Source organism: Medicago sativa, chromosome 2 (assembly GCF_051527215.1).
Source record: "Medicago sativa cultivar Bolivia chromosome 2, Bolivia_mono, whole genome shotgun sequence".
NCBI classification, from domain to species: Eukaryota; Viridiplantae; Streptophyta; class Magnoliopsida; order Fabales; family Fabaceae; genus Medicago; species Medicago sativa.
In genome coordinates, this window is record NC_140750.1 from 6,099,273 (window position 1) to 6,122,897 (window position 23,625).

General features: G+C 32.6%; 2 protein-coding genes across 2 annotated transcripts; one reads left to right on the forward strand and one right to left on the reverse strand.

Moving 5' to 3' along the window:
* Positions 1-5,930: 5,930 nt before the first annotated feature.
* LOC146943953 (ethylene-responsive transcription factor 4-like) lies at positions 5,931-7,372 on the reverse strand. The gene has a single exon (XM_085742285.1). The coding sequence runs from the start codon at positions 6,922-6,924 to the stop codon at positions 6,307-6,309; it is 618 nt and encodes a 205-aa protein (XP_085598411.1). The 5' UTR covers positions 6,925-7,372; the 3' UTR covers positions 5,931-6,306.
* Positions 7,373-20,868: 13,496 nt separating this feature from the next.
* Positions 20,869-22,782, forward strand: LOC146943954 (Nucleic acid-binding, OB-fold-like protein). The gene is made up of 2 exons (XM_085742288.1): positions 20,869-21,255; positions 22,350-22,782. Exons 1-2 carry the CDS (start codon positions 20,988-20,990, stop codon positions 22,538-22,540), a joined length of 459 nt encoding a protein of 152 aa, XP_085598414.1. The 5' UTR covers positions 20,869-20,987; the 3' UTR covers positions 22,541-22,782.
* The last annotated feature ends 843 nt before the right edge of the window (positions 22,783-23,625 follow it).

Here is a 23,625-nt window from a genome sequence, read left to right on the forward strand (position 1 = left end):
AGTGACCTCGGAGGGGGTCTGCCACCAAATCAAGAAAAAATTGAAGCTAAATGGCCACAAGCGCGAAGCACCACACCCACCACGATCCTTACGACGACAAACGATCCGGGAGTTCGTTGAAGGAGGATTAATCGTAGATGAAAAAGAAGCCGCCTAACTTGCCGCCGCCACACAGATTTGCGTCACACACCACCTCATCCACACCACATGTCAGACACCTGCACGGAGCACCACGTCACCAAACTACATTCCAAACGGAACCACCCACCAATCGCTGCCACACCTGCAGCCGCCAGAGCTCCACACCAACACCACCGAAAAAATAGTTATATATTCGCCAGATAAGAAGCCTGCAATTAACAGGGAAAGGTGAAAATGTGATAGAAAACGGATAGAAGAATGGTGTCAAAATAAGAATGCTTGAGAATATAACAATTTTGTTTGATAACATAACAGCTTATTTAACATTACTAATAAAGAAGGGAAGCTAGAATATACAATAGTAGGCAATAGCAGTATTGTTTGTTAATTTAACCTAATAACAATTTGATGAGATCGTAAGAAATCTTTTTAGCTTAACTAATGGTTCTGAGTTCATATTCATATTGAGAAATCATCGATGTTAATTATTTTGAGAGAGTTTTATCACTTATTATAGCTTTACTCGGTTCAAAGGATTAGGATACTCAATACACACTAAAAGTAGTCAATACTCAATAGTTAAGATTGTGGCATACTTAATGACTCATTGTGATTCAAAATAATTGTGATTTTAGTATATAAGAATAATTCTAAAATAAGTGTCATTTTGTATTGGGAAGTATCGAGTGTACATGGCTGGGCTTCTTGGAGTGTCGAAGGTCTCAAATATGCTATAAGGACGGAATTTCGAACGGTTGAGGTGAATGTAGGTTTCTTAGTTGTTGCCAATTGTATCAACAAGAATGAGAATGGGAGTCCGGTCAGCAGGTCATTGGTAGTGGTGAAGTACTTCTATAGAAAATTCAACCAATGCGTTGATGTTTTAGCAAACTTTGAAAGCTCTTTGAATGAAAATATTGTTTATTACGAGTCTTGTCTAATAAGTACAATTTACTCCCTCCGGTCATTATTATAAGCAAAAATTGACTTTTTAGGTTCATTTAATAAATGATGTATGCGGTCTATATATAAACTACATACATTATTTATTGAATGAATCTAAAAAGTGAACTTTTGCTTATAATAGTGACCGGAGGGAGTAGTTATTAGCTTTCAGTTGATGTTATAGAGAATTTGATCCCTCATTTGATTTTAGTGTAGTTTTCTTCTCTTTTGGACTACGACCCTCCCTATACTAGATAAAAATAGTACTTTTTTAGTACGTGTGGTGAAATTGCAACGTGCCTTAATTTACTTTGTAATATTTCTTAATCTATGTAAAAATACAGTTAATAATTTTTTATTCTATGTTGTTTACTACCTCTCATATATATATTTTTTCAAATAGTTCAACGGCGAAACTCAAACTCAAAGTGCAAAAAAGAAAGAAATTTTAGATTCGAATCTACATTATATCCCATTAATGCCAATGCAACCTTCTATCATCTAAGTTTTGCTTACGGGATCCATATTAAATTGAGAAAAATATTGATAAAAATATTAGTAATGATTATGGTATAATAACATAAAATATTTTGTTACCTCAATTTTTTTTTTGTTAATTTTATAAAATAATAATTAGAACGAGAGAAACATATTGTACTCCCTCCGTCGTTTTTTTAAACACACATTGTAAATTTCACACATATTAAGATTTTTTTTCATGACTATTGCTAAATTACCTTTTATGTATAGATGTATTCATTAAAAAGTGAGAATTGAGAAAAATATACCTAATATCAATTTTTTTACCCAAAACAAATTTTTTTTATTGCATAGAGGGCCGAAGCCAAAAAAAAGGATAGACTATAAAGGAACTTAATGTGGGGCAGTAATTCCCCTAATATCAGCATCAACAAAAAGCGAGAATTGAATCGGACAAGTCTCGTAAAAAATAATCGTCATTCAAGACATCAACATACTAATTGGCTTCACGATAAGAGTGATGCACCACTACCTCTGTGTCCCAGTCAAGCAATGACGAATCTTCACATCTAAAAATCTATCAATCGGGCTTCTATTCTCATTATTAGAAAGGACATCAGAAACCTCTATAGAATCCACATTCAATTTAACTGCTTTGAGTCCTAACCTTTTCGCATACTTCAAACCTTCAAATACTCTCCAAGGCTCTGCCATATAGGTGCTACACATACCAACACCTTTAGCAAAGCCCCCCAACCATTCTTCGTCACTTCCACGGATAACACCACCATAACCAGCTAACCCATTATCTCTACAAGAGCCATCCGTATTCAACTTAACCCATCATCTAAAGGAGGCATCCAACCAATTTGAACAATTTCACGAGGTGATGCCGTAACAACTCTATTCGTCTTGTCTGCTCTATGATATTCTCAAATAAGCTTCAAAACAATCTTTTTTTTTTACCAAAACAAACTTGACTAATATCATTAATTAAAAAGAGTTCAATACAAAGGAGGAATAATTTCAATGTTACGGAGATCAGTCTAATAAACGACCATCGTCGCAAGAGTTTGAATAACCATACTTGTTTGCTGTCTTACAAACTTTACCTCAAAGTTAAAATATAAACTCGGAAAACACCTAATGAATGAGTATAAATCGAGTCTACTAAAACTCGAGAATCAGTTTCAAATACCACCCTCATCCCTTATTGACGGTCAACTGAATTGCTTTAAGTTATAGCGCATTTGCTTCCCCTCCAAACGTTGTCATTTTTGCGAATTTCAAACTTGTTTGGGCTAGCACAAATTTGCTTTCACTCGTATCTGCTGCATTACATTTAAGCCAACCTCAAATAGGTATCTCCCATTTTGAACAATTAACGTGTAATTTTGTTTAATTCTCTATAAATATGCGCATGACTCATCAACTTTGCTGGTTGAAGATTTGATGTGTAATTATACTGAATTGTCTATGGGACTAGACTGTCCAGAAAAGTTTACATTAACTCTGTTTTATTGGTTGCTACTTGGAATTCATCCAATAGAAATCATAAGCACCTTTTTATTAGTAAAAAACAAAAACTCCTTTCATTTATTAAAAAAAAAAAAAAAGTTTAGTTGCTATTTCTAATTCACTCCAATGAATATTTTTTTTTTTTTAAGAAAATTCACTCCAATGAATATCATAAGAACCTTTTCTTATTTAAAGATTAAAATAGGTGTGCTGATTTGGAACGAAATATTTCATATTGAAAAGCTGGTCCATGTTATATAAATATTTTTTGATGAATGTCGTGTAAATATGACTACTTATTGATTGCCTAATTCAGTGGAAAGGTCGTAAGTGAATTTCTTGAAGAGCCGTATTGATAATATTTTACTTAACCAAAAACAAATGAGAACCCTCATTTCTCAATCGACACGGTAAAGCATTAATCATGTGTGTCAATTTGACATTCTTTATAAATTAAACTTTATAAAATAAAATAAAATAAAATATTTCAATCTTGAGGAAGCGATGGCGCCGGCATAGTGTGCCCCACTAATCCCTTACTTAAGCCAGGTACTAAGGATAATATTTGATGATTGATGTTGTTAACTAAATATTTTGTACACTTGTTTAGAAAGGTATAGCTCTTATAAAAAAAATGTACAATTTCAGATTTTGGTGTGTGCTTTTAATTTTAAACTATTTATGATTTTGAGCAAAGAAGCATCTACAGTAGAAACGCTTTAAATTAATACTCGGTAAATTAATAAACTCTCTAAAATAATAAATTTGTCCGGTCCCGACTTGGGCCAATGTAAAAAATTGAAAAACTCGATAAAATAATAAGATAATAATTGTTCGGGAGATCCCTTTATAATTTTCGGTCCCAAGAAAATCATAAATTAATAATTCATAGAAACTGAAAAAAAAATATATTACACTCTATTGAAATATGATTCAATAGTTGTCTATTTTCCTTTAAGTTCAAAAGTCATTATTGATTTCCAATGCATATGAACACAGTAGTTACTAATTTACGTTGAGTCACAAGGTTCGCTGCAACGTAATTTTAAAAGGCATAGACTAATTTGCCTTTTTGTTTGGTATGTACAGTATAATTACTTAAAAACTCTTTAAATTAATAATTATTAATTTATCGATAAATTAATAACTCTCTAAATTAATAAATTTCTCCGGTCCTGACATTATTAATTTATAGAGTTTTAACTGTACATAGTTTTTTGAGGCAGAGAAGTTATAATGTTCATTTTCTATTGAAGGTATGGGTGTTTACATGTTTGGGTAATCCATTCAACCATGCATAATATATTTAAGGTTCGTGGTTTGAAACCCCGACTGTCACAAAAAAAAAAAAATTCCATTCAACCAACCCAATTTGTACTTTACTCAAACATGTTTAAGTTTAGGTTTAATCGCAACCAATCCGCTCAAAACCGGAGTGGTTTAATTTAGGAAACATAATTTCAAATCATTGAACTCATGAACCCACCTAGTAAAAAATGTGATTTTTGTTAATATATTAAAGACTTTTATAGTTGATTTCAAAATGTTTCCAATTTAAATCAAGTATTAAAATTTTAAAATGTACCCTTAAAAAAACGTAGAATTTAGTGTAAGTATTGAAATTTTCATGAATAATCTTCATTGTCAAATGGATTGGGTTAATTTGGTCTGCTCTAAGACCATCTCCAATGGTCTTATTGAATGCATATTGAGACTTGTTGAACCATTGGAAGCAAGCCTATTGAAAATGACATGGAGGAGAGAGTAGATGAATACATTCAACATGTTGAATGTCTGTCCCGCATGCCACGCGTCGGTTTCTGGTTGGCTCAAACTAGCGCGTGCAATACACGCGCAGACAGGGGCGCGTGCGGCGATAGTTTTAGCAGAAAGAGAAACTTTTTTGGATAATGGAGGGCCACGTGTTGCAACATGATTGGTTGCTTAGATTTTTCATTTTCTTAATGTTTTGGGATCAATTATTTCATTGCAAATAATTATTTTTTTATTTTTATTTTTTTTTACCAAAATTAGTGATTTTTTTTTCTCTACAGATAGAGACTTGGATCATTTCATTTGGACACAGAAAAAAAAAACCAAATTTTTCACTCTCTTAATCTTATTATCAGTTTTTCTTTTGAAGTTTTAGTCTTTACTTAGTGAAATGGATCCCAATAATAATCAATTCAACATCCAAAATTTTGTTTTTCAAAAAAAACTAAAAAATAAATTGTTAATTGTATTATTTAAATTTAATTATAATCGAATTATGTAATTATAAAAACAAAAATTAAATAAGAATAAGAAATAAAAAGTGGTGGGGTAGGGTGTTGAATGAAAACCATTGAAGAGGTAAAAATTGAATATGGGTGTTGAATTAAGTGAGAAAATGACGTGGAGTGTTGGGAATTGAAAAAGTTTGTGTTGAAGGTTGTTGAAAGCGTTTTACCATTGTACATGGTCAAATGTTATTGAGATGGATATTATAAAGCGCGACCCATCCATTAAGGATGATGAGGCCTAACGGACCAACCCTGCCAATTATATTTTTCATTTTTATTAATTTATTCACTCATTTTCATGTCACTTTAGTATATTAATTTCTTAAAGTTTATTTCTTAAGTCGAGTGAAATTAATAATTTCCAAACTTAATTTTTTTAATATTTTCAGTTAAATGTATATTTTTTTAATAAGTCTTAAATTTGATGATAACTTTTGAAGTTTTTACCAGTATTATTTTTCCAAAAATCATATTTATACATTCTTGAACCAAACTTATACTATCGACTATGTACATATTTCTTGCCTCAAGAAACTATGTAGATATACTGAATATAAAATAATATGCCTACTAAACAATCAAATATTGTTAATAAAAAAGAAGTCAAATATTACAATTTCTATGTTAATTTAATTTCAATTATACTTTGGCTGCAAGCCAAAAACTTTACAATTACTAAGCTAAAAACAAAAAACTTGAGAACAGTTTCATAGTAGTAATAATTTCGGAACAACAGATAGAAACCTCTTGATTTCTCTGTCGCAAAAAATAGACACAAAATCGCCTATGTAGTATTCACATATATCTTTCTTCTTCTTCTTCTTCTTCATCGGAAACTGTTCTTTTTCTTTCTCTACTCATAAAAACTAAAGAGAAATTCATAATCCGCAAAAAATAAAAACAAAAATTAAAATCCAAGTTTGAGATTCTAATTCATCATTCATAGCATATCTTCCAGAGGAGGGTAGTTAAGATCGAAATCGAAGCTTCTTCCATGGTGGTTCAGATCAATCACAGACGAAGAATCGGAATCACTCTGTGCACCAACCGTCGCGTGGAATCCACTCGCCTCCATAGAAGGATTATATTCAAATCCATAACCGTAACTAGGACGTGATTTCACCATGCCGGCACGTAACATAGCATCAAAACAAAACGTCTGGTTAACCGCCGGCATCGGAGTGAACCGGTGCTGGAAAGCAGGAGCTAAGTTGAGATCAAGCGGAGAAGAATCAGCGGCGGCGTCACGGTCACGGCTTGAACATTCAACGGTGCTGCTTTGGCTAGGGCTATGGATCTTAACATTTTCTATAGGGAAAGGGAAGTTTGTTTTCGCCTTTGGACCTCGGAATTGACGTGCGGCGGAGTCGTAAGCTCTCGCTGCTTCCTCCGCCGTATCAAAAGTTCCGAGCCAAACGCGGCTTTTCTTTCCTGGATCTCTTATCTCCGCGGCGTATCTTCCCCATGGTCTCTTTCTTACTCCTCTAAAATGCGCCTCCTTAACGCTGCCGTTATTGTTCACGTTAACGCCACCGTTCTTAACAACTTTCGGCGCCATGCTAATAATAATAATAATAATACTAACGTAACTAACTTTTATTATGTTTTTCGTTTTTTTGTATTTGAAGAATGTGGTAAAGAGGAGAAGGAGAAAGTATATGGGATTTGTGGTGAGGAGAATGTGGCTATTTTATAGAAGGGGAAGTATATGGGTATGTATGTATGGGCCATGCATGATGATGATGAATATGTTGAAGGAAAGAGAAAGGTTGGAGGCATAGTCAACAATGAATTTGACTGTATAATGTTGTGTTGGGTGGGATACATAATGGACCTTGGGGGTAAATTACTATTTTAGTCATTTAATTACGTGGACTGTGGGTTGTCCATTTTGGAGACAATCGAGTTTGTTTCGTCTCATCAACATCATATTATGCTTTGTTTGGATTGAGATGGAATTAAAATGGAAAAATTGAAAGTGAATTACAGTTGGTAATAAAATGATATGCTTCCTTAGTTTCAAGGTGGCATTTCACATGGGAAAGGTTAATCCTTTCCCACCATGGGACAATTAATTTTTATGGTGAGATTAAAGAGGAACACTGATCTTACTATAAGCTAACCACACTATATTATTTTGCTTGTCTTCAACCTCTCATCCATGATAACAACCTAAAGAATTCTTCCAACCTCACCAATCAAAATTCTTTCACGTCCTGCAACTATCCTCCTAGGTATTTTAATTCTTTCACCCCATCACTTTTTTTTAAAATTCCTTCTTTTTCAATTTCATCAACGAAAACAAGAAACCCATTTGAATTTTATGCGAGATTATAATGATGGAATCTATTGGGTTTTAATTTTGCAACTAACTAAAGTTGCAAAGACAAAGATAGAACCTTCGACATGCAATTCTTCTTCAAGCTTAGTGATTTCTAGCAACAAAATACCATGAAAATAACCCATAAAAAATAAAATTTCAGCACCATTACACAGAGAAACCAAAACTCCCTTCACCTTCTCATGATGTTTCGAATTAGTTTGCACCCAAATTCCTCATATTGAGATTTTTTTTTTTCAGGGTTGCACCAAAAGTTCAATGACTTTGAAGAATTTTGATTGGTGAAGTTGGAAGAATTCTTTGGGTTGTTATCATGGATGAGAGGTTGAAGACAAGTAAAATAATATAGTGTGGTTAGACTATAGTAAGATCAGTGTTCCTCTTTAATCTCACCATAAAAATTAACTGTCCCATGGTGGGAAAGGATTAATCTTTCCCATGTGAAATGCCACCTAGTTTCAATCATGGATTTTTTCTAGTTTTAATAAAATTTGTAGTATTGTTCTATTGTAAAAAAGAAGAAGATAAAGTTGTGAACAATTTCTAACTCAATTGGCAAAATTTTAAGTTTTTCCCTTTTTATATAAGTTAAGATAGATTGAGTGATAATAGTTATAGAAATATCACACACATCGCAAAGCATGGAACCATCTAGTGGATGGAGACATTTGTTATTCAGTCAATTGTTCTTATGTGGTTAGTGAACTTCACCAAATGACGAACTATCCAGAAGAACATGATATCTGATTTTTCTGTGAAACTATTTTTGGTCAACTTTATTTGCATCCCAGCCAATCTGTGGATTATTAGGCACTCTATCCTTTAGAACGCAGGGGGTTAACACTAACAAAATCATACGTGATGAGATTTGATCTCTATTCACGACATTTGACAGAACAATTTCCGTATTTTAACTAGTTGAGTTAGAACCTGTGTGTCGAAATTGTTGGATAAAACCTTGAGACTATGGTTCTAACCTCCGCTCCTCCACGTATCATATTTCTACGACTTATTAAGCTACATGAACAACAATCATAAATATGCAAAACCCGGATATGTTTAACTTTTTTCTTCATACACTCCTTGAAAACTAGGATAACAAAGTCCACTAAAAAAGGATAATGAGAATATTGATCACTCCTCCCGTTTTAAATATATATGTGATGCGATTTTAGTAAATTGAAACAAATGTTTTTAGCTAAAATGACATCCTTCTATCTCACAACATATGTTATTCTAGCAACAAATTATTGATCTCCTTTTATGTATTGCTTTACAATATATTGTATACCAATAAAAAATTAATGTTTTTTATTACACTTTTTATTACTCTTATTATTTTTTTGAGAGGACTTTATTATTATTATTATTTTGAGAAAGGACTTTATTATTTATTACCTCTCTTTTTTCAATCATTTTAATTTTTTTCTCATATCATTACTGAAGATTATTTTTAAAAAGTTAGTTACAAATCCCGTCCACATAAAATTAACTAGTTTTTTTGGTAAAAAAGAAACATTTTTTAATTCATATATAATGGGCTAGAGTGGCATATATTTTGAATATCCCTTGAAATAGTAGTAATTTATTTGGCATAAAACTTTATTGTGTGTGGTATTTTGTTAGCGTGTTTATTTGCCGAGATAAAGCGGAACTTGACGGGTCGTTTTATTGCGCACGGAATTAGGTGGCCATTTGTCGGAATATGGGAAGCTTTTTACTTGATGGCTCCGCAATGGAATACTAGCAATCAACAGCACGTTGGTGAAGAAATTGTATGCCTTTAATGATATGATGCCATAACATAACTAAAGAAAAGCATACTATTAGGTTTTTTGATTAAAATAGAAAATCAACATAAAGAAAGGGTATAGAATTGGATAGTGGATGGAGTACGTATAAAAGTTGTCGGCGGAATCTTCTACTACCTCGCCGCATGACTTGATAGTTGGATCTATAATCTAATGGAAGAGAAAAAAAACATCACATAGATTAATTTAATAGTCCTATAAGAATGAATTATTAGGAGCGATGAGTGTTGGTTGAATTGAATTGAAAGGAAAAACATAAGAAGGTTAGTGGGTGGCTGCTAGTAGTACGTATTTGTTTGTGGGGGCATAATAAAGAAACGCTTGAATATTAATGGAAATGGTGGACCAATGAAAATCAATATGCGGCGGCGTTATTGTTTATTCATTCTTAAAAAAGAAAGAAAGAAAGATATGGACACGCGCATAATAACGCGTCTTGACTCTTCAACGCTAAAAGGACCTTAAATAATTGGAATTGGATCACCTCCTGCACCTTATTTGTACTGCCATCGTCCTGCCATAATCCAACGGCTGAAAATTAAAGTAAATAAAAAAATAAAAAAGAATAGTTTTATAGAGAGAGAAAGCATCATCTACGTGTTCAGCAAACAACCATTACGACTCTGCTCTCCATTTTCAAGAATTTGTCATCAATGAGTTATAAAACTATTCTTTATAATTATATTATAGTCTGTTAATGGAAGTTTTCAACATTTTCAATGAGATAAAGCAAACCACCATTACAACTCTGCGTTAAAGAGCTTGTGCGTTTACTCTTCTGCAACGCCAACTGCCCACCATTTTCACGAGCAAGATGTTTTTCGCTGCACATCGGTATCTATTTCTCTGGACAAGGATTTTGCCCAACAAAGGACACGCCGTTGTCGCCGTAAAAACTTACCCTCAACCACCATGTAAACGTGGCGCAAAATGAAGACCAACTCGTCACCGGCGATGAAAGTCATTTCTTTCTTCCTAACGGTGGGGAGATTAGGGAGCTACATTAGTTCAGGCGTATACACCGTTTCTGGTCCCTTTCATCCCTTCGGTGGCGCCGTCGATATCGTTCGTTGTTGAACAACAAGACAGTTCATTCAAATCATCACCATGATATGTTGGGTTCAGTAAATTCCAAGGTGTTTTAAAATCCAAAGAAAAAATCCTTCAAATGAATGTTAATGATGTTGAAGTTGATTTTCAAATGTATCTTGATAACAAAGGAGAAGCATTTTTTCTTGGAGAAGTTGATGCTGATGAAGCAATTTTGATTGATCCGTTGTGTGATGATATTGCTGATCAATCTTTGAGGTCTAAGAGTAGTAATTTTGGTTCTGAAGATGGGAAGATTGTAGGGAGGACTAGTTCCAACTTCCAAGCGTTCACGAATACTTACATATTATTGATTTCATTTTGTAATTTTTTTTTTATTTTTTAATTTGTCTCATTTAATGTTGGATTGATCCAACGATGGGAAAGGGTGCAGGAGAGATGGCATGAGACAACAAACAGGAGAGGATCCGGATCCTAAATAATTGATAGGGTGATGAGGTTAGGTTTGATGAATTTATTTTCACCAATGTGTACTCCCTCCGATCTCAAATGTAAGAGAAAAAAAATGCACACATATTAAGAAAGTGGATTGACCACATTTAACTCATTATAAAAAGTATTATTTTTCTAATTTTACCCTTGTCTTGGAGTAGTAAAGTGGTTTTAATGAGGGTAAACTTGGAATAGTGACATTTAATAGGTTCATTTTACTATATTTTTTCTTATATTTGAGACAATCAATTTTATTTTTTTATTTCTTACATTTGAGACCGGATGAAGTACTTTTTTTAACATAGACCCTAACGTCCTTGTTGGTGTTTATTGTCTCTGATGAGCGTTTTTTGTTCTGTTTTGTTTGTTCATGCCTCTTCATTCTCACTCGTGTTTAGGGGTGTTCAAAACCAAACCAATCTAATAAAAAAACCGCAAACCGAACCAATCCAAACCGAAACCGCAAAAACTCGCATTTGGTTTGGATGTATTCGGATCAATTTTTTACTCAACCGCATGATTTGGTTCGGTTTGCGGTTTTGATTTTACCAACCGAACCAAACCAAACCAAACCGCAATGTAAGAAAAACACTAATCAAATATATATCACCTAGATCAATACTCATAAAAACTCAATGAAAACTTTAATAAAATAACATATTTTTTCTCTTGTTAAGTTTTTTCTTTGTTTTTTCTTTCAAAAATGTATTTATTTGCTACTTTAACTCTTAGAGAATGATAAAAAAATTTAGTCTTTTATATTTTTTACAAAGTTGAATTACTTTTTGTCCACGTTTTAATTTAGTCTACGTAGTTGAGAACAATGTTGGATGAAAATATAATTGTAATGTTGGATGAAATTTAAAACATTACTGAAAATATGTTGTGTTTTAACTTTTTAATTTGATTTTAATGTTGGAATCAAACAAAAAATTATTGTCTAAAAAAAACCGCACCAACCGATCCTATCTAAACCGCATTGGTTTGCTTTGGTTTGATTCAGATTTTATTTTAAAACTTAACCGAACCAAACCAAACCGCATACTTTTTTATCTTGTGGTTCGGATGACTTTAAGCCTCAAAACCGAACCAAACCGCACCGCGAACACCCCTACTTGTGTTATTGATAGAGATGACAATGGAGAAGAGGAAGACCAAATTACATCTAGTCGTTGTTGTATCCAAGTGACTTGGTATCGTTAAAGACCCTATTCGGTTGATCGTCTTCACTTCATCCATCACGTCTAAAGATTTATTTGAGTTTATCTATCGATGTAGATTTTGTCAGACCGTTTAAGAGAACATATAAAAACAAGCTTTTTATTTTCATAAGTTCTCCAAAATATAGCTTATTAATAATTTAATTCATATTTATCTTTTGCAATATAAAAAACTTATAAGCTTATACATCAACACTTATCATGATAAACACTTGTCTTATAAGCTTCAAATAAGTTATTTATCCAAACATATCCTAAATCTTACCTCTGTAATTGCAACTTCAATTGTATTAAGTACCTCCAAGCACCCCATAGAAAACCACCATGACAACTTTGTACTTTGGTCACCCTTTCACTGCTTGATTTGAGATCTAATGGTAATCGTGTTGGTGTTTTATATTTTCTTGTTATCTTTCTCATTGCTTGTGTTTTGTTTTGTTATTTGTAGTTTATTTTAAGTTTGTTCTTTGCGTTTTACCTAAATGCTTGAGAATGACTCATTTTATCAACACCGTCTTTGTTAATAAAGGGCTTAAAGAAACTACCATCAACTAACAACAAATAGTGTTTGCCTAATTATATAGCTATGTAAATACTTAAAGCATTAGTTTAGCCATGTAATCTTAAAGTTTTCGGTTCGAATCTCTTCATAGACCATTCAAAGACCATTATAACATGATCATAATGTACTTGAATTAATACAGTTATACAGGTTTACCAGCCCTTACACAATGTGACTGTGAGTCACAGTAGTGCAGAGAGGAAAAAGAACAAACAACACATGTCAATTAGTAACTAACTACAAACGAAGTAAGAATGCAATGTACTATGAGTAATGATATTTTGACATCCATCTGATATGACAACTTTGTTGACAACCTTGTTTTTCTCACTTTTTAATAGTCAAAAACAATGGAGAGAGAAAAAGGAAGAGAGAAGATAACAACATCATGTGAGTATGAGAGAGAAAGTTGTCCAAAAGTTATCAAAAAGTGGTTGTTAAAATATCATTTCTCATGTACTATAGTCAAATTTTGGTTGGTACCAAAAGACACCAATTTTCCTGTGTAGGCTAATCAAAAGTCAAAGCATCCGAGTAAGAAACAGACAGGATCCATGTACTATTAATTAGTGGCAATGAAGATGACAATGTTCACACATAGTATCCTTTTACATTTATAGTGCAATCGATGTAAACATATTTAAGTACTTTTAGACTTTGAATCAATAATTAAATGGGTTATTATTTAATAAAAATAATTGAATATTAATAAAAAATTAATAATTGAATATCATTTAATATTATTTATCAAAAATTAGTTTCAATGAAATAACATTTTAAAATTCCAGAGTTTGTTATAATTAATAATATGGTAAATATTTTTTAAACACAAATATAGAAAATTGTCTAATACATGCTTTTAAATTAAAAGGTCATGCTGGCATGTGTCTTGAGAGAGCATGATCCACAAATATCAAATATTTATTGAGAAATATTAGTTTTCAACTTTTTGAAATATAAATTGGCACATTTCCAATATATAATTTATATTTTTGGTATATTTAGGGTACATGTTATCATTTTTCCAAATTATAAAGTAAAAAAATTCAAAGTGTTTTCATTTCAAAGTGTTTTCATCTATTTAAATTTAAATCCTAGGAGGGTTGGATTAGATGTACTACTATAAATATATAAATATTTTTTTTTTGTCAGATAGCTTAGTGGTTAGAATTAGGTCAGATAGCTTAGTGGTTAGAATTCCCTTTTTAAAGTGAATAAGTGGGGTGTCCGGGGTTCGAACCCCGACCCTTGCATATAATAATGCGTTGTTCCTGCCAACTGAGTTATGTTCACGGGAACTATATTATTTTTCTTACTTATGATGAAGTACTAGAGAGATATTCTATAGAAAAAAATGTAGATATTTCAAAAACTTTTCAAGAAATTAACGTGGCATCATTGATGTTTTGTTGAGTCCAAGCAAATGATATTTGTACAACCATTTTGTGACAATTTTTGGACAACTTTCTTTCTCATACTTACATGATGTTCTTTTCTTCTATCTTCCTTTTTCTCTCTCCATTGTTTTTGACCAATAAGAAGAGAGAAAAGCAAGGTTGTCATAAAAATTGTCTTCAAATAGATGTACATATATCACTTCTCTTCTCCTTGTAGGCTCGTCCTTATCCCCGTACCATTTTTATTACTGGACAATGGACACTAATTAAACAGCAACCATCATCCATCAAGTTGTCTCCAACGTCTTTAAAAATAATAGTTGTCTCCCACGTGTGAACAACACGCATATAAACTTTAAGTTATGTTAATATCTATTTATATGACAACTTGAGACAACAAAAATTTTACAAAGAAGATGAGGTATTGACACCAAAATCAAAACAATAGAGAAATAAAGTAAAAATATAGTGTGAGTATGAGAAAGAAAATTGTCACAAAAATTGTCAATAGTAAGAAATAAAATTTGAGCCCTCTTAAGTGGTCCGGAGTTCCGATGCTTGACCGATCGACTCTTATGAATTGAGGAAATTCAGTTAGGAGGAGAAAATATATTTTATATATCTCACATATTCTTCAATAGATATCGATTACCCTTAAACAACGGTGAAAAATAAAACAATTAGAATGCTCCTAAACTATCTTATTGTAAAGTTCAAAATTCTAATGGTCTATGGTCTTACAATTGGTGATAAATTTTTCGGGTGGCTATATTCACTTCTGGACCAAGGTCTCAAGTGTTAACGTTTCTTTGAACATATTAACCACAATTTTTTATTTTAGGGATGGAGAATGCTAGATATCAAGAATGATTTTATCAAGAAAGATTCAAGAATGACATGGCAGAATAATCATCCTTAGATTTCAATCTTATTTATTAACCTTTAATAAAATAAAAAATACATAACACCCACAACCCCATGATTTCCGCCAAACTCAGTTTTTATTGGCTAACATTAATTTCAGGACAATTTCTTGATAAAATTTAAGGGTGATTATTCTGTCATGTCATTCTTGAATCTTTCTTGATAAAATCTTTCTTGATATATAGCGTTGCTCTTTAGGGATATCAACCACAAATGTGGCTTTATTTTTGTCTATCTTGATTCATGATGTTATAAATCATTGTAGATGAAACATTTGGTTATTGTTGTTGATGCTTTGACATGTGGAGCTACTCAAACATAATTTGACATCACGATTAGTTCACAATTATCCTGATTGTTAATTACATATACCCTCTTTTATTGGATGCAGATTGCAGATCAAAATGGATGGATTAGATATATGGATTTGCATTTTAATCGATGGATAAAGAAATTTATTAGCCATTACAAATCCACTATTTATTTTTTGTTGAAAAAACCATCGAATCCATCTATTAAGTATAATGTTCATCCAAACCATCTATTAAAATGTGTTTTTTTAAAATTTGTTTTACATAATTATTATGTTCTTTTTAAGCAAAGCGGATGCAGATGGAGAACCACTGCAAAACCTAGATACATATATAAAAATGAAACGAGTATAAAAGGAGAATGAGGACCAAGACCAAAACCCTCTCAAGCGGAAAAAAAAAGCTAAAATAAAACAAGAAAAATAAAAGGAAACTGAAAAGAGCAAGAAAAAACAAGTCAATCAGGTAACCTAACCCTAGAGCGGGTATTTTGAACCTGAAAACCCTTCTTCAAATTCTTTTTCCTAGCCTTTGAAACCACTTCAGTGAAGAGCTCTTCTGTAGTAGCAGCACGAATTCCTCAGATAATTGATAGCAGCCGCTCTCTCTTCCTCATCGGTATACACCTGCGACCCAGTGTATGTAGCTTCGTTTCCCTTCCAAACATATTGCCTCAAAATCTCCAAGTCGCGAGCAACGCTGGAATTTAAATTGTCATCAGTGACAATTTCATTCAATTTTGTCAATGGATCACTCAAATTTGTCACCTCATCACTCCATGAACCAACCAAGCGCGTATCAGGATAATGCTCCCTTTGTTGTTCATTGTTAGTTGAAACAGACGAGTTGGATCCAAAGGTATCATAAATAGTCTTTTCACAACGCTCTTCAGTAGAAACACTCAACTTCTCATTACCGTTGGCACCCATGTCATCTGGATGCAAGGTACTTCTCCATCAACGGTGGCTTTCAGTTTAGTACTATCCACAAATCCTAAAAGAGGATTGTTATCAACACATGTTCCAGTTACATTTGTTACACATTCAACCGATTCCTTTACCAAATCTTTCTTCTGAATAGGAATAAATTTATTTCCCAAACGCTTATGTTTCTCATTTGTGTCCAATTTCTCTTGATCCACTTTTACAAGTTTGCAAGACGAAAAAATGTGACCAATGTTACTACAGCGCGAACAAAAAGGTGGCAAATTTTCATAATAAACATTAACCAGAAAAGCATAACCTTCTCTTTCAACTTAATATTGGTGCAAAATAAATTGGTGCAAAAAGTAAAAATATTCAACCTAATATGTCTAGTCCCAAAACAAATTTTCTTATTAAGCCTAGTGTTTTTTTTGTCGAGGCCCAATACAAATTTTTTTTATCAAACCCATAACATTTTTTAATAATTAAATATATATATACACACACTAAAAAAATATCAAAAGGTGGTACCAGCGACCTCCACCGTTGGCCAACGGAGCTCCGGTGACCTTTGCAGAGGAGCACGGAGACGCTCCAGTAAGAGTTGGCGATTTTCCGATGACTCACGACGGAGCTCCAGTAGTGGGTGGTGGATCTTCAACGGTAGTGGTTGGGCTTCGGTTGCCATGGGTGACTGTTTGTTGTTTCTTTAAGAGAATGAGCTGGATTTTTGTAGGGGAGTAGGCTGAATCTTAAGGACCAATGTAATTTGTGGAAAAAAATAATTAAATGTTGGTCCAATCATTTTACAAGCATTTAATTATAAATTAATCTAAGAAATTGTTTGTTTTTATTTATTAACAAAATTAATTTAAATCATGTTTAAAATACATTTTTTCACCCACTGGATTATTATTGCTATTTGAAGTGATCCATTAGATATTTAATATAAGGTGAATGGATTGGATCCATCCATAATTTTAAATAAATTTCCTCAAAAAAAAAATTAAATAGATAGATTCAATCCAATCTATTAACTTTTTTTTGTTTGGTTTGGTGGATGGATTTTATGGATTTTGTAGTGGATGAATTAGATGGATATGAATTTGGTAGATCATATCGCTTCCCCTAGATCAATAGTTAACCATATAGATAATCAAAGAGAAGAACATCAACACCCAGGGTTTCAATATTGTACTACAATGACTTTGTAATAACATAGATTACAAACCAATATATATATACATATATATACATATATACATATATATATATATATATCTATATCTATATATATATATATATATATATATATATATATATATATATATATATATATATATATATATATATATATATATATATATATATATATATATATATATATATATATATATATATATATATATGGGAGCCCCTAATATGGACCCCTTTTTTAAGGTCCATCTACGCTCCTTCTTAAATGACCGGTAACAGTGGGTAGCTACCGCTTCTTTTCCTTTATATATACTGAGCATATTGGTTAAATGACAAAACTGACCCAAATTTTTATTAATATTTTGTTTGGTTCATTCCAACTTCTCTACTACTATTTCACAAATTCCAGCAGTTGGATAATGACTCAAGAATTAATAAGAAAAATATTAAAAAAAAATTCTTATAATTACAAAGATTCTGTCAAGCAAAAATAATAACTCCAATGTTTCTGCAAATTCTTTTACCAAGCTGAAAATTGTGTTGAATGCTAAAAAATAAAAACCAGCAAAGAACGAGTAATTATTAGTGATGTTTATAGTTTATACAACTAGAGATTATGCCGACACTATTCATCACTGTCTCAAACCCCACCAATTTCAAACATCCCCCACCGTTGTTTAATTTAATTACTAGTAAGAACTAGTTATTATTAATGTTTATACAACCGATGTTCTGGATTTGTCTCATTCCCTCACTCAGACCTGGTCCGTCGTCTTTCATCCCTATCCTTTTCTTTCTCATCTTTAGCTAACTTTCTTCCTTTTTTATTGTTAATTTCTGAAACATTGGATGATAGTGCAATAAATCTGAATAAGGCGAGAAAATGTAGTATCCTCACAATCTATGAATCTTGTTCTTTACCCACAAGCTGTTTGAAATTGGAAAGACTATTTTCGAGGGATGAACTTCCACAATGTTGTTGTTATAAAAAATATTGAACTAATGATTTGCCTAAAAAAAAAAAATCTAGAAGGCTTCACGTTCATAAAACAAGACCACCAAAATAGCACAAAAAGCTGCGCATGTTGTTAAGTGTGTTAGGGAAGAAAAGTAAAAGAAAGAAGCGTACATTTACCCACTATTGTAGGTCATCCTCTAAGGACCATGGGTAGACCTTAAAATAAGGGGTCCATATTAGGGGCTCCCTATATATATATATATATATATATATATATAGAGTTAGGATCCGTTGACACCAGGTGTCAACGAAATCGTTGACACCAAATCTCAACCATCTATCTTTTCTAATCAATGGCTAATAATAGTTTTTAAAATTAACTCATGTGAGTATTATTTAGCAAATCCTGTTCCATTCCATACTTTTTTTTTCAATCGAATCCCAATCATCGGTATGCTTTCTTCACCTTGATTCTGCAATGGTTAATTCTCCCATATGAATCACAAACTTTATGCAGACATATCCCCTTTTGTAAAAACCAAATTTCTATAAAATTTATGAAATTGATCGCAAATAAAAATGAAATTATTATAGGTGTGTATCATTCAAAACAAATGGATATATGAAAGACTGAACCCATGACTTATGATAGATATAGAAAACCCTTTGATTTAAATTGAGGAAGTAGCCAATTAAGGAGATGGCCGTGTAGAATTTGAGATCCAGGAGAAGAAATTGTTTTAATTGTATATGGCGAGAGAAAGAATGAGGAAAAGAAAAAAGTTACTAAGGTGTGGATAATAAATTTGATATCACCGTGCACTTTTAAGTGAATAATTAATAGCTTTTAGATTAAATCAATTTAATGGATGAGATTTGGTGTCAACGATTTCGTTGACGCCTGGTGTCAACAGATCCTAACTCATATATATATATATATGGGGTTTGCTAGAACACACCCACTAGTTTTTATGTGGGAGTGTTTTAGAAAGTTATAACTAAAAAGTTAATAAATACACCTTAAGGTGTATGCTGCTATAACACACCTTCTAACAAAAGAGAAATGATATTCTAACAACCATTTTGTGACAGCCTATGTGACAACTTTATCTCTCATACTCACATTATCTTTTTACTTTCTCTCTCTCTATTGCTTTGGTTTCCGTGTCACTATCTACTTTTCCTTTGAAAATTGGTGGTTGTCACAAAAGTTGTTGATTTTTGGTTGTTAGAATATCATTGCTCCTAACAAAAACAAGTGGGTGTGTTCTAGCAAATCCTACAGGCATTTGCTAGGATACACCCACTTATTTATTAGAAGGAGTATTTTAGCAAGTAAATAACTAAAAAGTGGTTAAATACACCCTAAGGTGTAGCTTTGCTAAAACACTCCCACATAAAAACTAGTGGGTGTGTTCCAGCAAATCCCATATATATATATATATATATATATATATATATATATATATATATATATATATATATATATATAACATAATGGACGACTAACTCAGTAATATAAATGGTCAATAACTTAAATACAATGCTTTATTATCTAACACGTACCTTTAAACTTATGATGCATCAACAAGAATCATTGTGAGTTTGTCAGACCAAATACGAAAAACATACTAAATAATATAAACTTCTAACACTACCCTTCAAGTTAAAGCTTACTAAGTTATAAAGATTGTTACAAATTAACCTATAAAATAAAACAAGTTAGCTGGTAGCAGAACGAGTGGAGAGCAACAACTGACGTGAGTTATCGTCATAGAGAGCTCCAAGAACCATCACTATAAAAAATGACCAACAAAAATTCCAAAAGACCATTATTAAAATTTAAACCAATTCAATCACACAACATTTCAAACTTTTGGAAACTCAATAGCGAAAGCAACAAACAATTCAAGGAGGATCAAACCATGTTCTCGATACCATGTTAAATAGGCTTGGATCTCATCTTAGAAGTTAGTTCAAAGGACGAGGGTAATTTAACATATTTACACACTCAACAATCCAGGAATCTGAGCAATGTGTGATTAAAACACAAACTACAAACAACTTCAACAAACACCCTCACGCCCAGCGCGAGCCTGGTCCAGTTTTCACATTACAACCTTTAACTCGACTCTGATACCATGTTAACTATATAGATAATTAAAGTTGAAACACTCGTTTAAGAAATGCTACGTGGCATGTGATAATTGGTTAGTAAACTAAACGATGTCGCTTGAGAGGTCCAATAGATATAGATTTCATTAATTTTGTAATAAATAAAACTTACCAAAAGAAAAACGCATCAATCTGTGAGAACTGAGAAGACAGTATCAGTAGTTGTTATTGTGAAAATTCATTTAAATACAGAAACTTTCTTGCGTTTGTTTGTTATCAAATCAAAGACAAAGACAAAGAAAAAACTGAAAAACAAAACAATGGCATCATCGAATGTTGTTTCACATGAAGATGGAACCAAACCCGCAAAGAGAAAACCCACTTTCACAAAAGTGGATCAGATGAAACCAGGAACAAACGGACACACTTTGATTGCTAAGGTTTTAACCTCCGAAACTGTTCTGCAAAAAGGTGGAGGAACAAGACCTTCTTCATCTTCTCGTGGTATTGTTCGTCCTACTCTTATCTCTGAGTGTCTCATCGGTGATGAAACTGGTACCATCATTTTCACCGCTCGCAATGAACAAGGTTCTTTTTCACTTCTTTCTATGTTACTTTGATTACCCATTCTTAAAAATGATAACTGTTCTCGTGGGTCGTGTTTTATTTGTCTAAATTTTGATTTTTTTTTTCTTCTTCATTTGGGGCTTTTTCATTTCGATCTACATTTTTTGAGATTAGGTTTCTTATTTTATATCCAAAATCTAAATTAGTGTTCATAAGGTTCTTAGTTGGTGATTGTTACACCCATTTTGGTGTTGTTACTCGGATCTAACATGCTTTTGTCATTCATAGTATCGATCCAATGTTTATTTTTAGATCCCCTTTTTATCAGCATTTTTATGCAACAAAAATTTTGTTGATTATTTTGACTAATTTTTAGCTCTTTATGTACTGGTAATGAAGACCTGACTATTTCTTTCTATGTTGATTTTATTAAGAGTTTAGAGAGGAAGGAATTTTTTCACAAATAAGCGTTTTATGAAACTTATGATTCATTGGTTGGGCTTTAGGGGATAAAAATGGAGATACCATGTCTCATGAGTTTAGAGAGGAAGGAAAATGGGAGTAGGATTATTTTCATTCTCAATCATTCCTTCAGGGAGCAAATCCTTGAGTAAGTAGGGTTGTTTGGATTGGCTTAATTGAGTTTATCTACTTACATAAACACTTGTGACACTATTTGGGAGAATTTATGAACATAGTTCATGACATGTTCACAAGCTGCTTTCTGCTTATTTCCATAACATCTATAGGATAGCTTATGAAAACAACTTCAGATCATACAAAAACAGTTCGCCTTTATATTACCATGTTGTAGAAATAGCTTATTCTTAAGCGCGCCACTTACATGGTTATACTATAAGCTGTAGAATAAGTTGTTTATCCAAGTAGGCTTGTAGTTTATTTTCTTCGTGGGGATTACACTCCTTATGCACAAGCATTTGCATATAAGTGGTCTCACTAACCACAATTTGCAATCGACTGCGACGCCCTGCAACATCAATAGTTTCTTTTAGTGGAAGTCGTCTAAGATATGTTTTTATTGATTGGATATTAGGACTAATCAGTATAAGGAACAAACTTATGTGATTAGAATGCGTGATTTTGTTTCATTGCAGTTGAGCTTATGAAGGCTGGAAATACAGTAATCATTCGCAATGCAAAGATTGACATGTTTAAGGGATCAATGAGGCTGGCCGTTGACAAATGGGGGCGCATTGAGGTCACTGACCCTGCAGAGTTCGTTGTTAAAGAGGATAACAACCTATCTCTCATTGAATATGAATTGGTGAACGCAGTTGAAGAGTAATTCATAGTTAAAGAGGGCAACGACCTATCTTTTGTTTGTGCTGATATGGCAAAACTTAACTGGTGTATACATTTTCACTTTAATTAGACTGGATTTTCCTTTTAACATGCTTGACTTCATTTTAGGATTAAGTTTATGTTACTTGAACAATGTTAAGCGATCAATATTTGCTATCTATAAGTGTATCCACTTGAGAAAATATGATAGTGCTGAAATGATTGTCATCAATATGTTTCTCCAAATTTTATAGTCCATTGTCTTGCAATTATAAGCATATACACAGAGAGTTGGATTGGAATCCTCCTAATCACAAGAATTGAGAATGTTCAAATTGGTTTACCAGAAATAATATTGACATAAAAATGTCTATATTGGCTTATGTTTATGTTATCGTCGTCCTTTTTAATCCCTTAACTATCAAGGGATCCCAACCAGCCACCTTAACACGAGTACACAGAAAATTGGATCTTCCACAATTGTAGTATGGTGCTGCAGTTGTAGGGACTGTTAGATTTGTAGGAATCCATTAGTGAGTCTCTGACTACAGCTGCAACAGCAAAAGCTTGTTTAAGTTGTCCTGTCTTTTTTGCTTATACCTTCACATCTTTAATAATTTCTACTCATCCATGCCTTGGATTTTGTCTTATTTGGCTAATTTGAAAGGCATATTGTTGCCTTTTTCTCTCACTTGGCATGATAGAAATGCATATTTGCTCACTGCCAGCAGTATTAAGTAAACTGATTGACATCAACTTTAAAATTTCAAGGGTTTAATACTCCATTTTAGCTAAAAATACATGGTGCCTCTAACATGCACCTGGTCTAAAATTCAACCATTTGTAATCGATCTTTCAAATTGTGTTTTTATTTCAATTTTTTTTTAATAGCATTAGTCGTCCCTTCCACACTGCATTCAGCAGTTCATGACATCGTGCAAACCTTGAACAACATTTGATTCCGTTTCTTTTTTATTGCTCCATTCCCCTTCCTGACTGAGCAGTGACCATCACCTTCAACTCCTTCAAGAGAGTCATCCTGCATCATTCTCAACCAAGCTCAACAAACTCGTTGACCACTTTAAAACT

Coding starts and splice junctions, on each gene's coding strand:
- LOC146943953 (XM_085742285.1), bottom strand. CDS start 6,924: ATGGCGCCGAAAGTTGTTAAGAACGGTGGCGTTAACGTGAACAATAAC.
- LOC146943954 (XM_085742288.1), top strand. CDS start 20,988: ATGGCATCATCGAATGTTGTTTCACATGAAGATGGAACCAAACCCGCA. Junction 21,256..22,349: donor CACCGCTCGCAATGAACAAG/GTTCTTTTTCAC, acceptor GTTTCATTGCAG/TTGAGCTTATGAAGGCTGGA.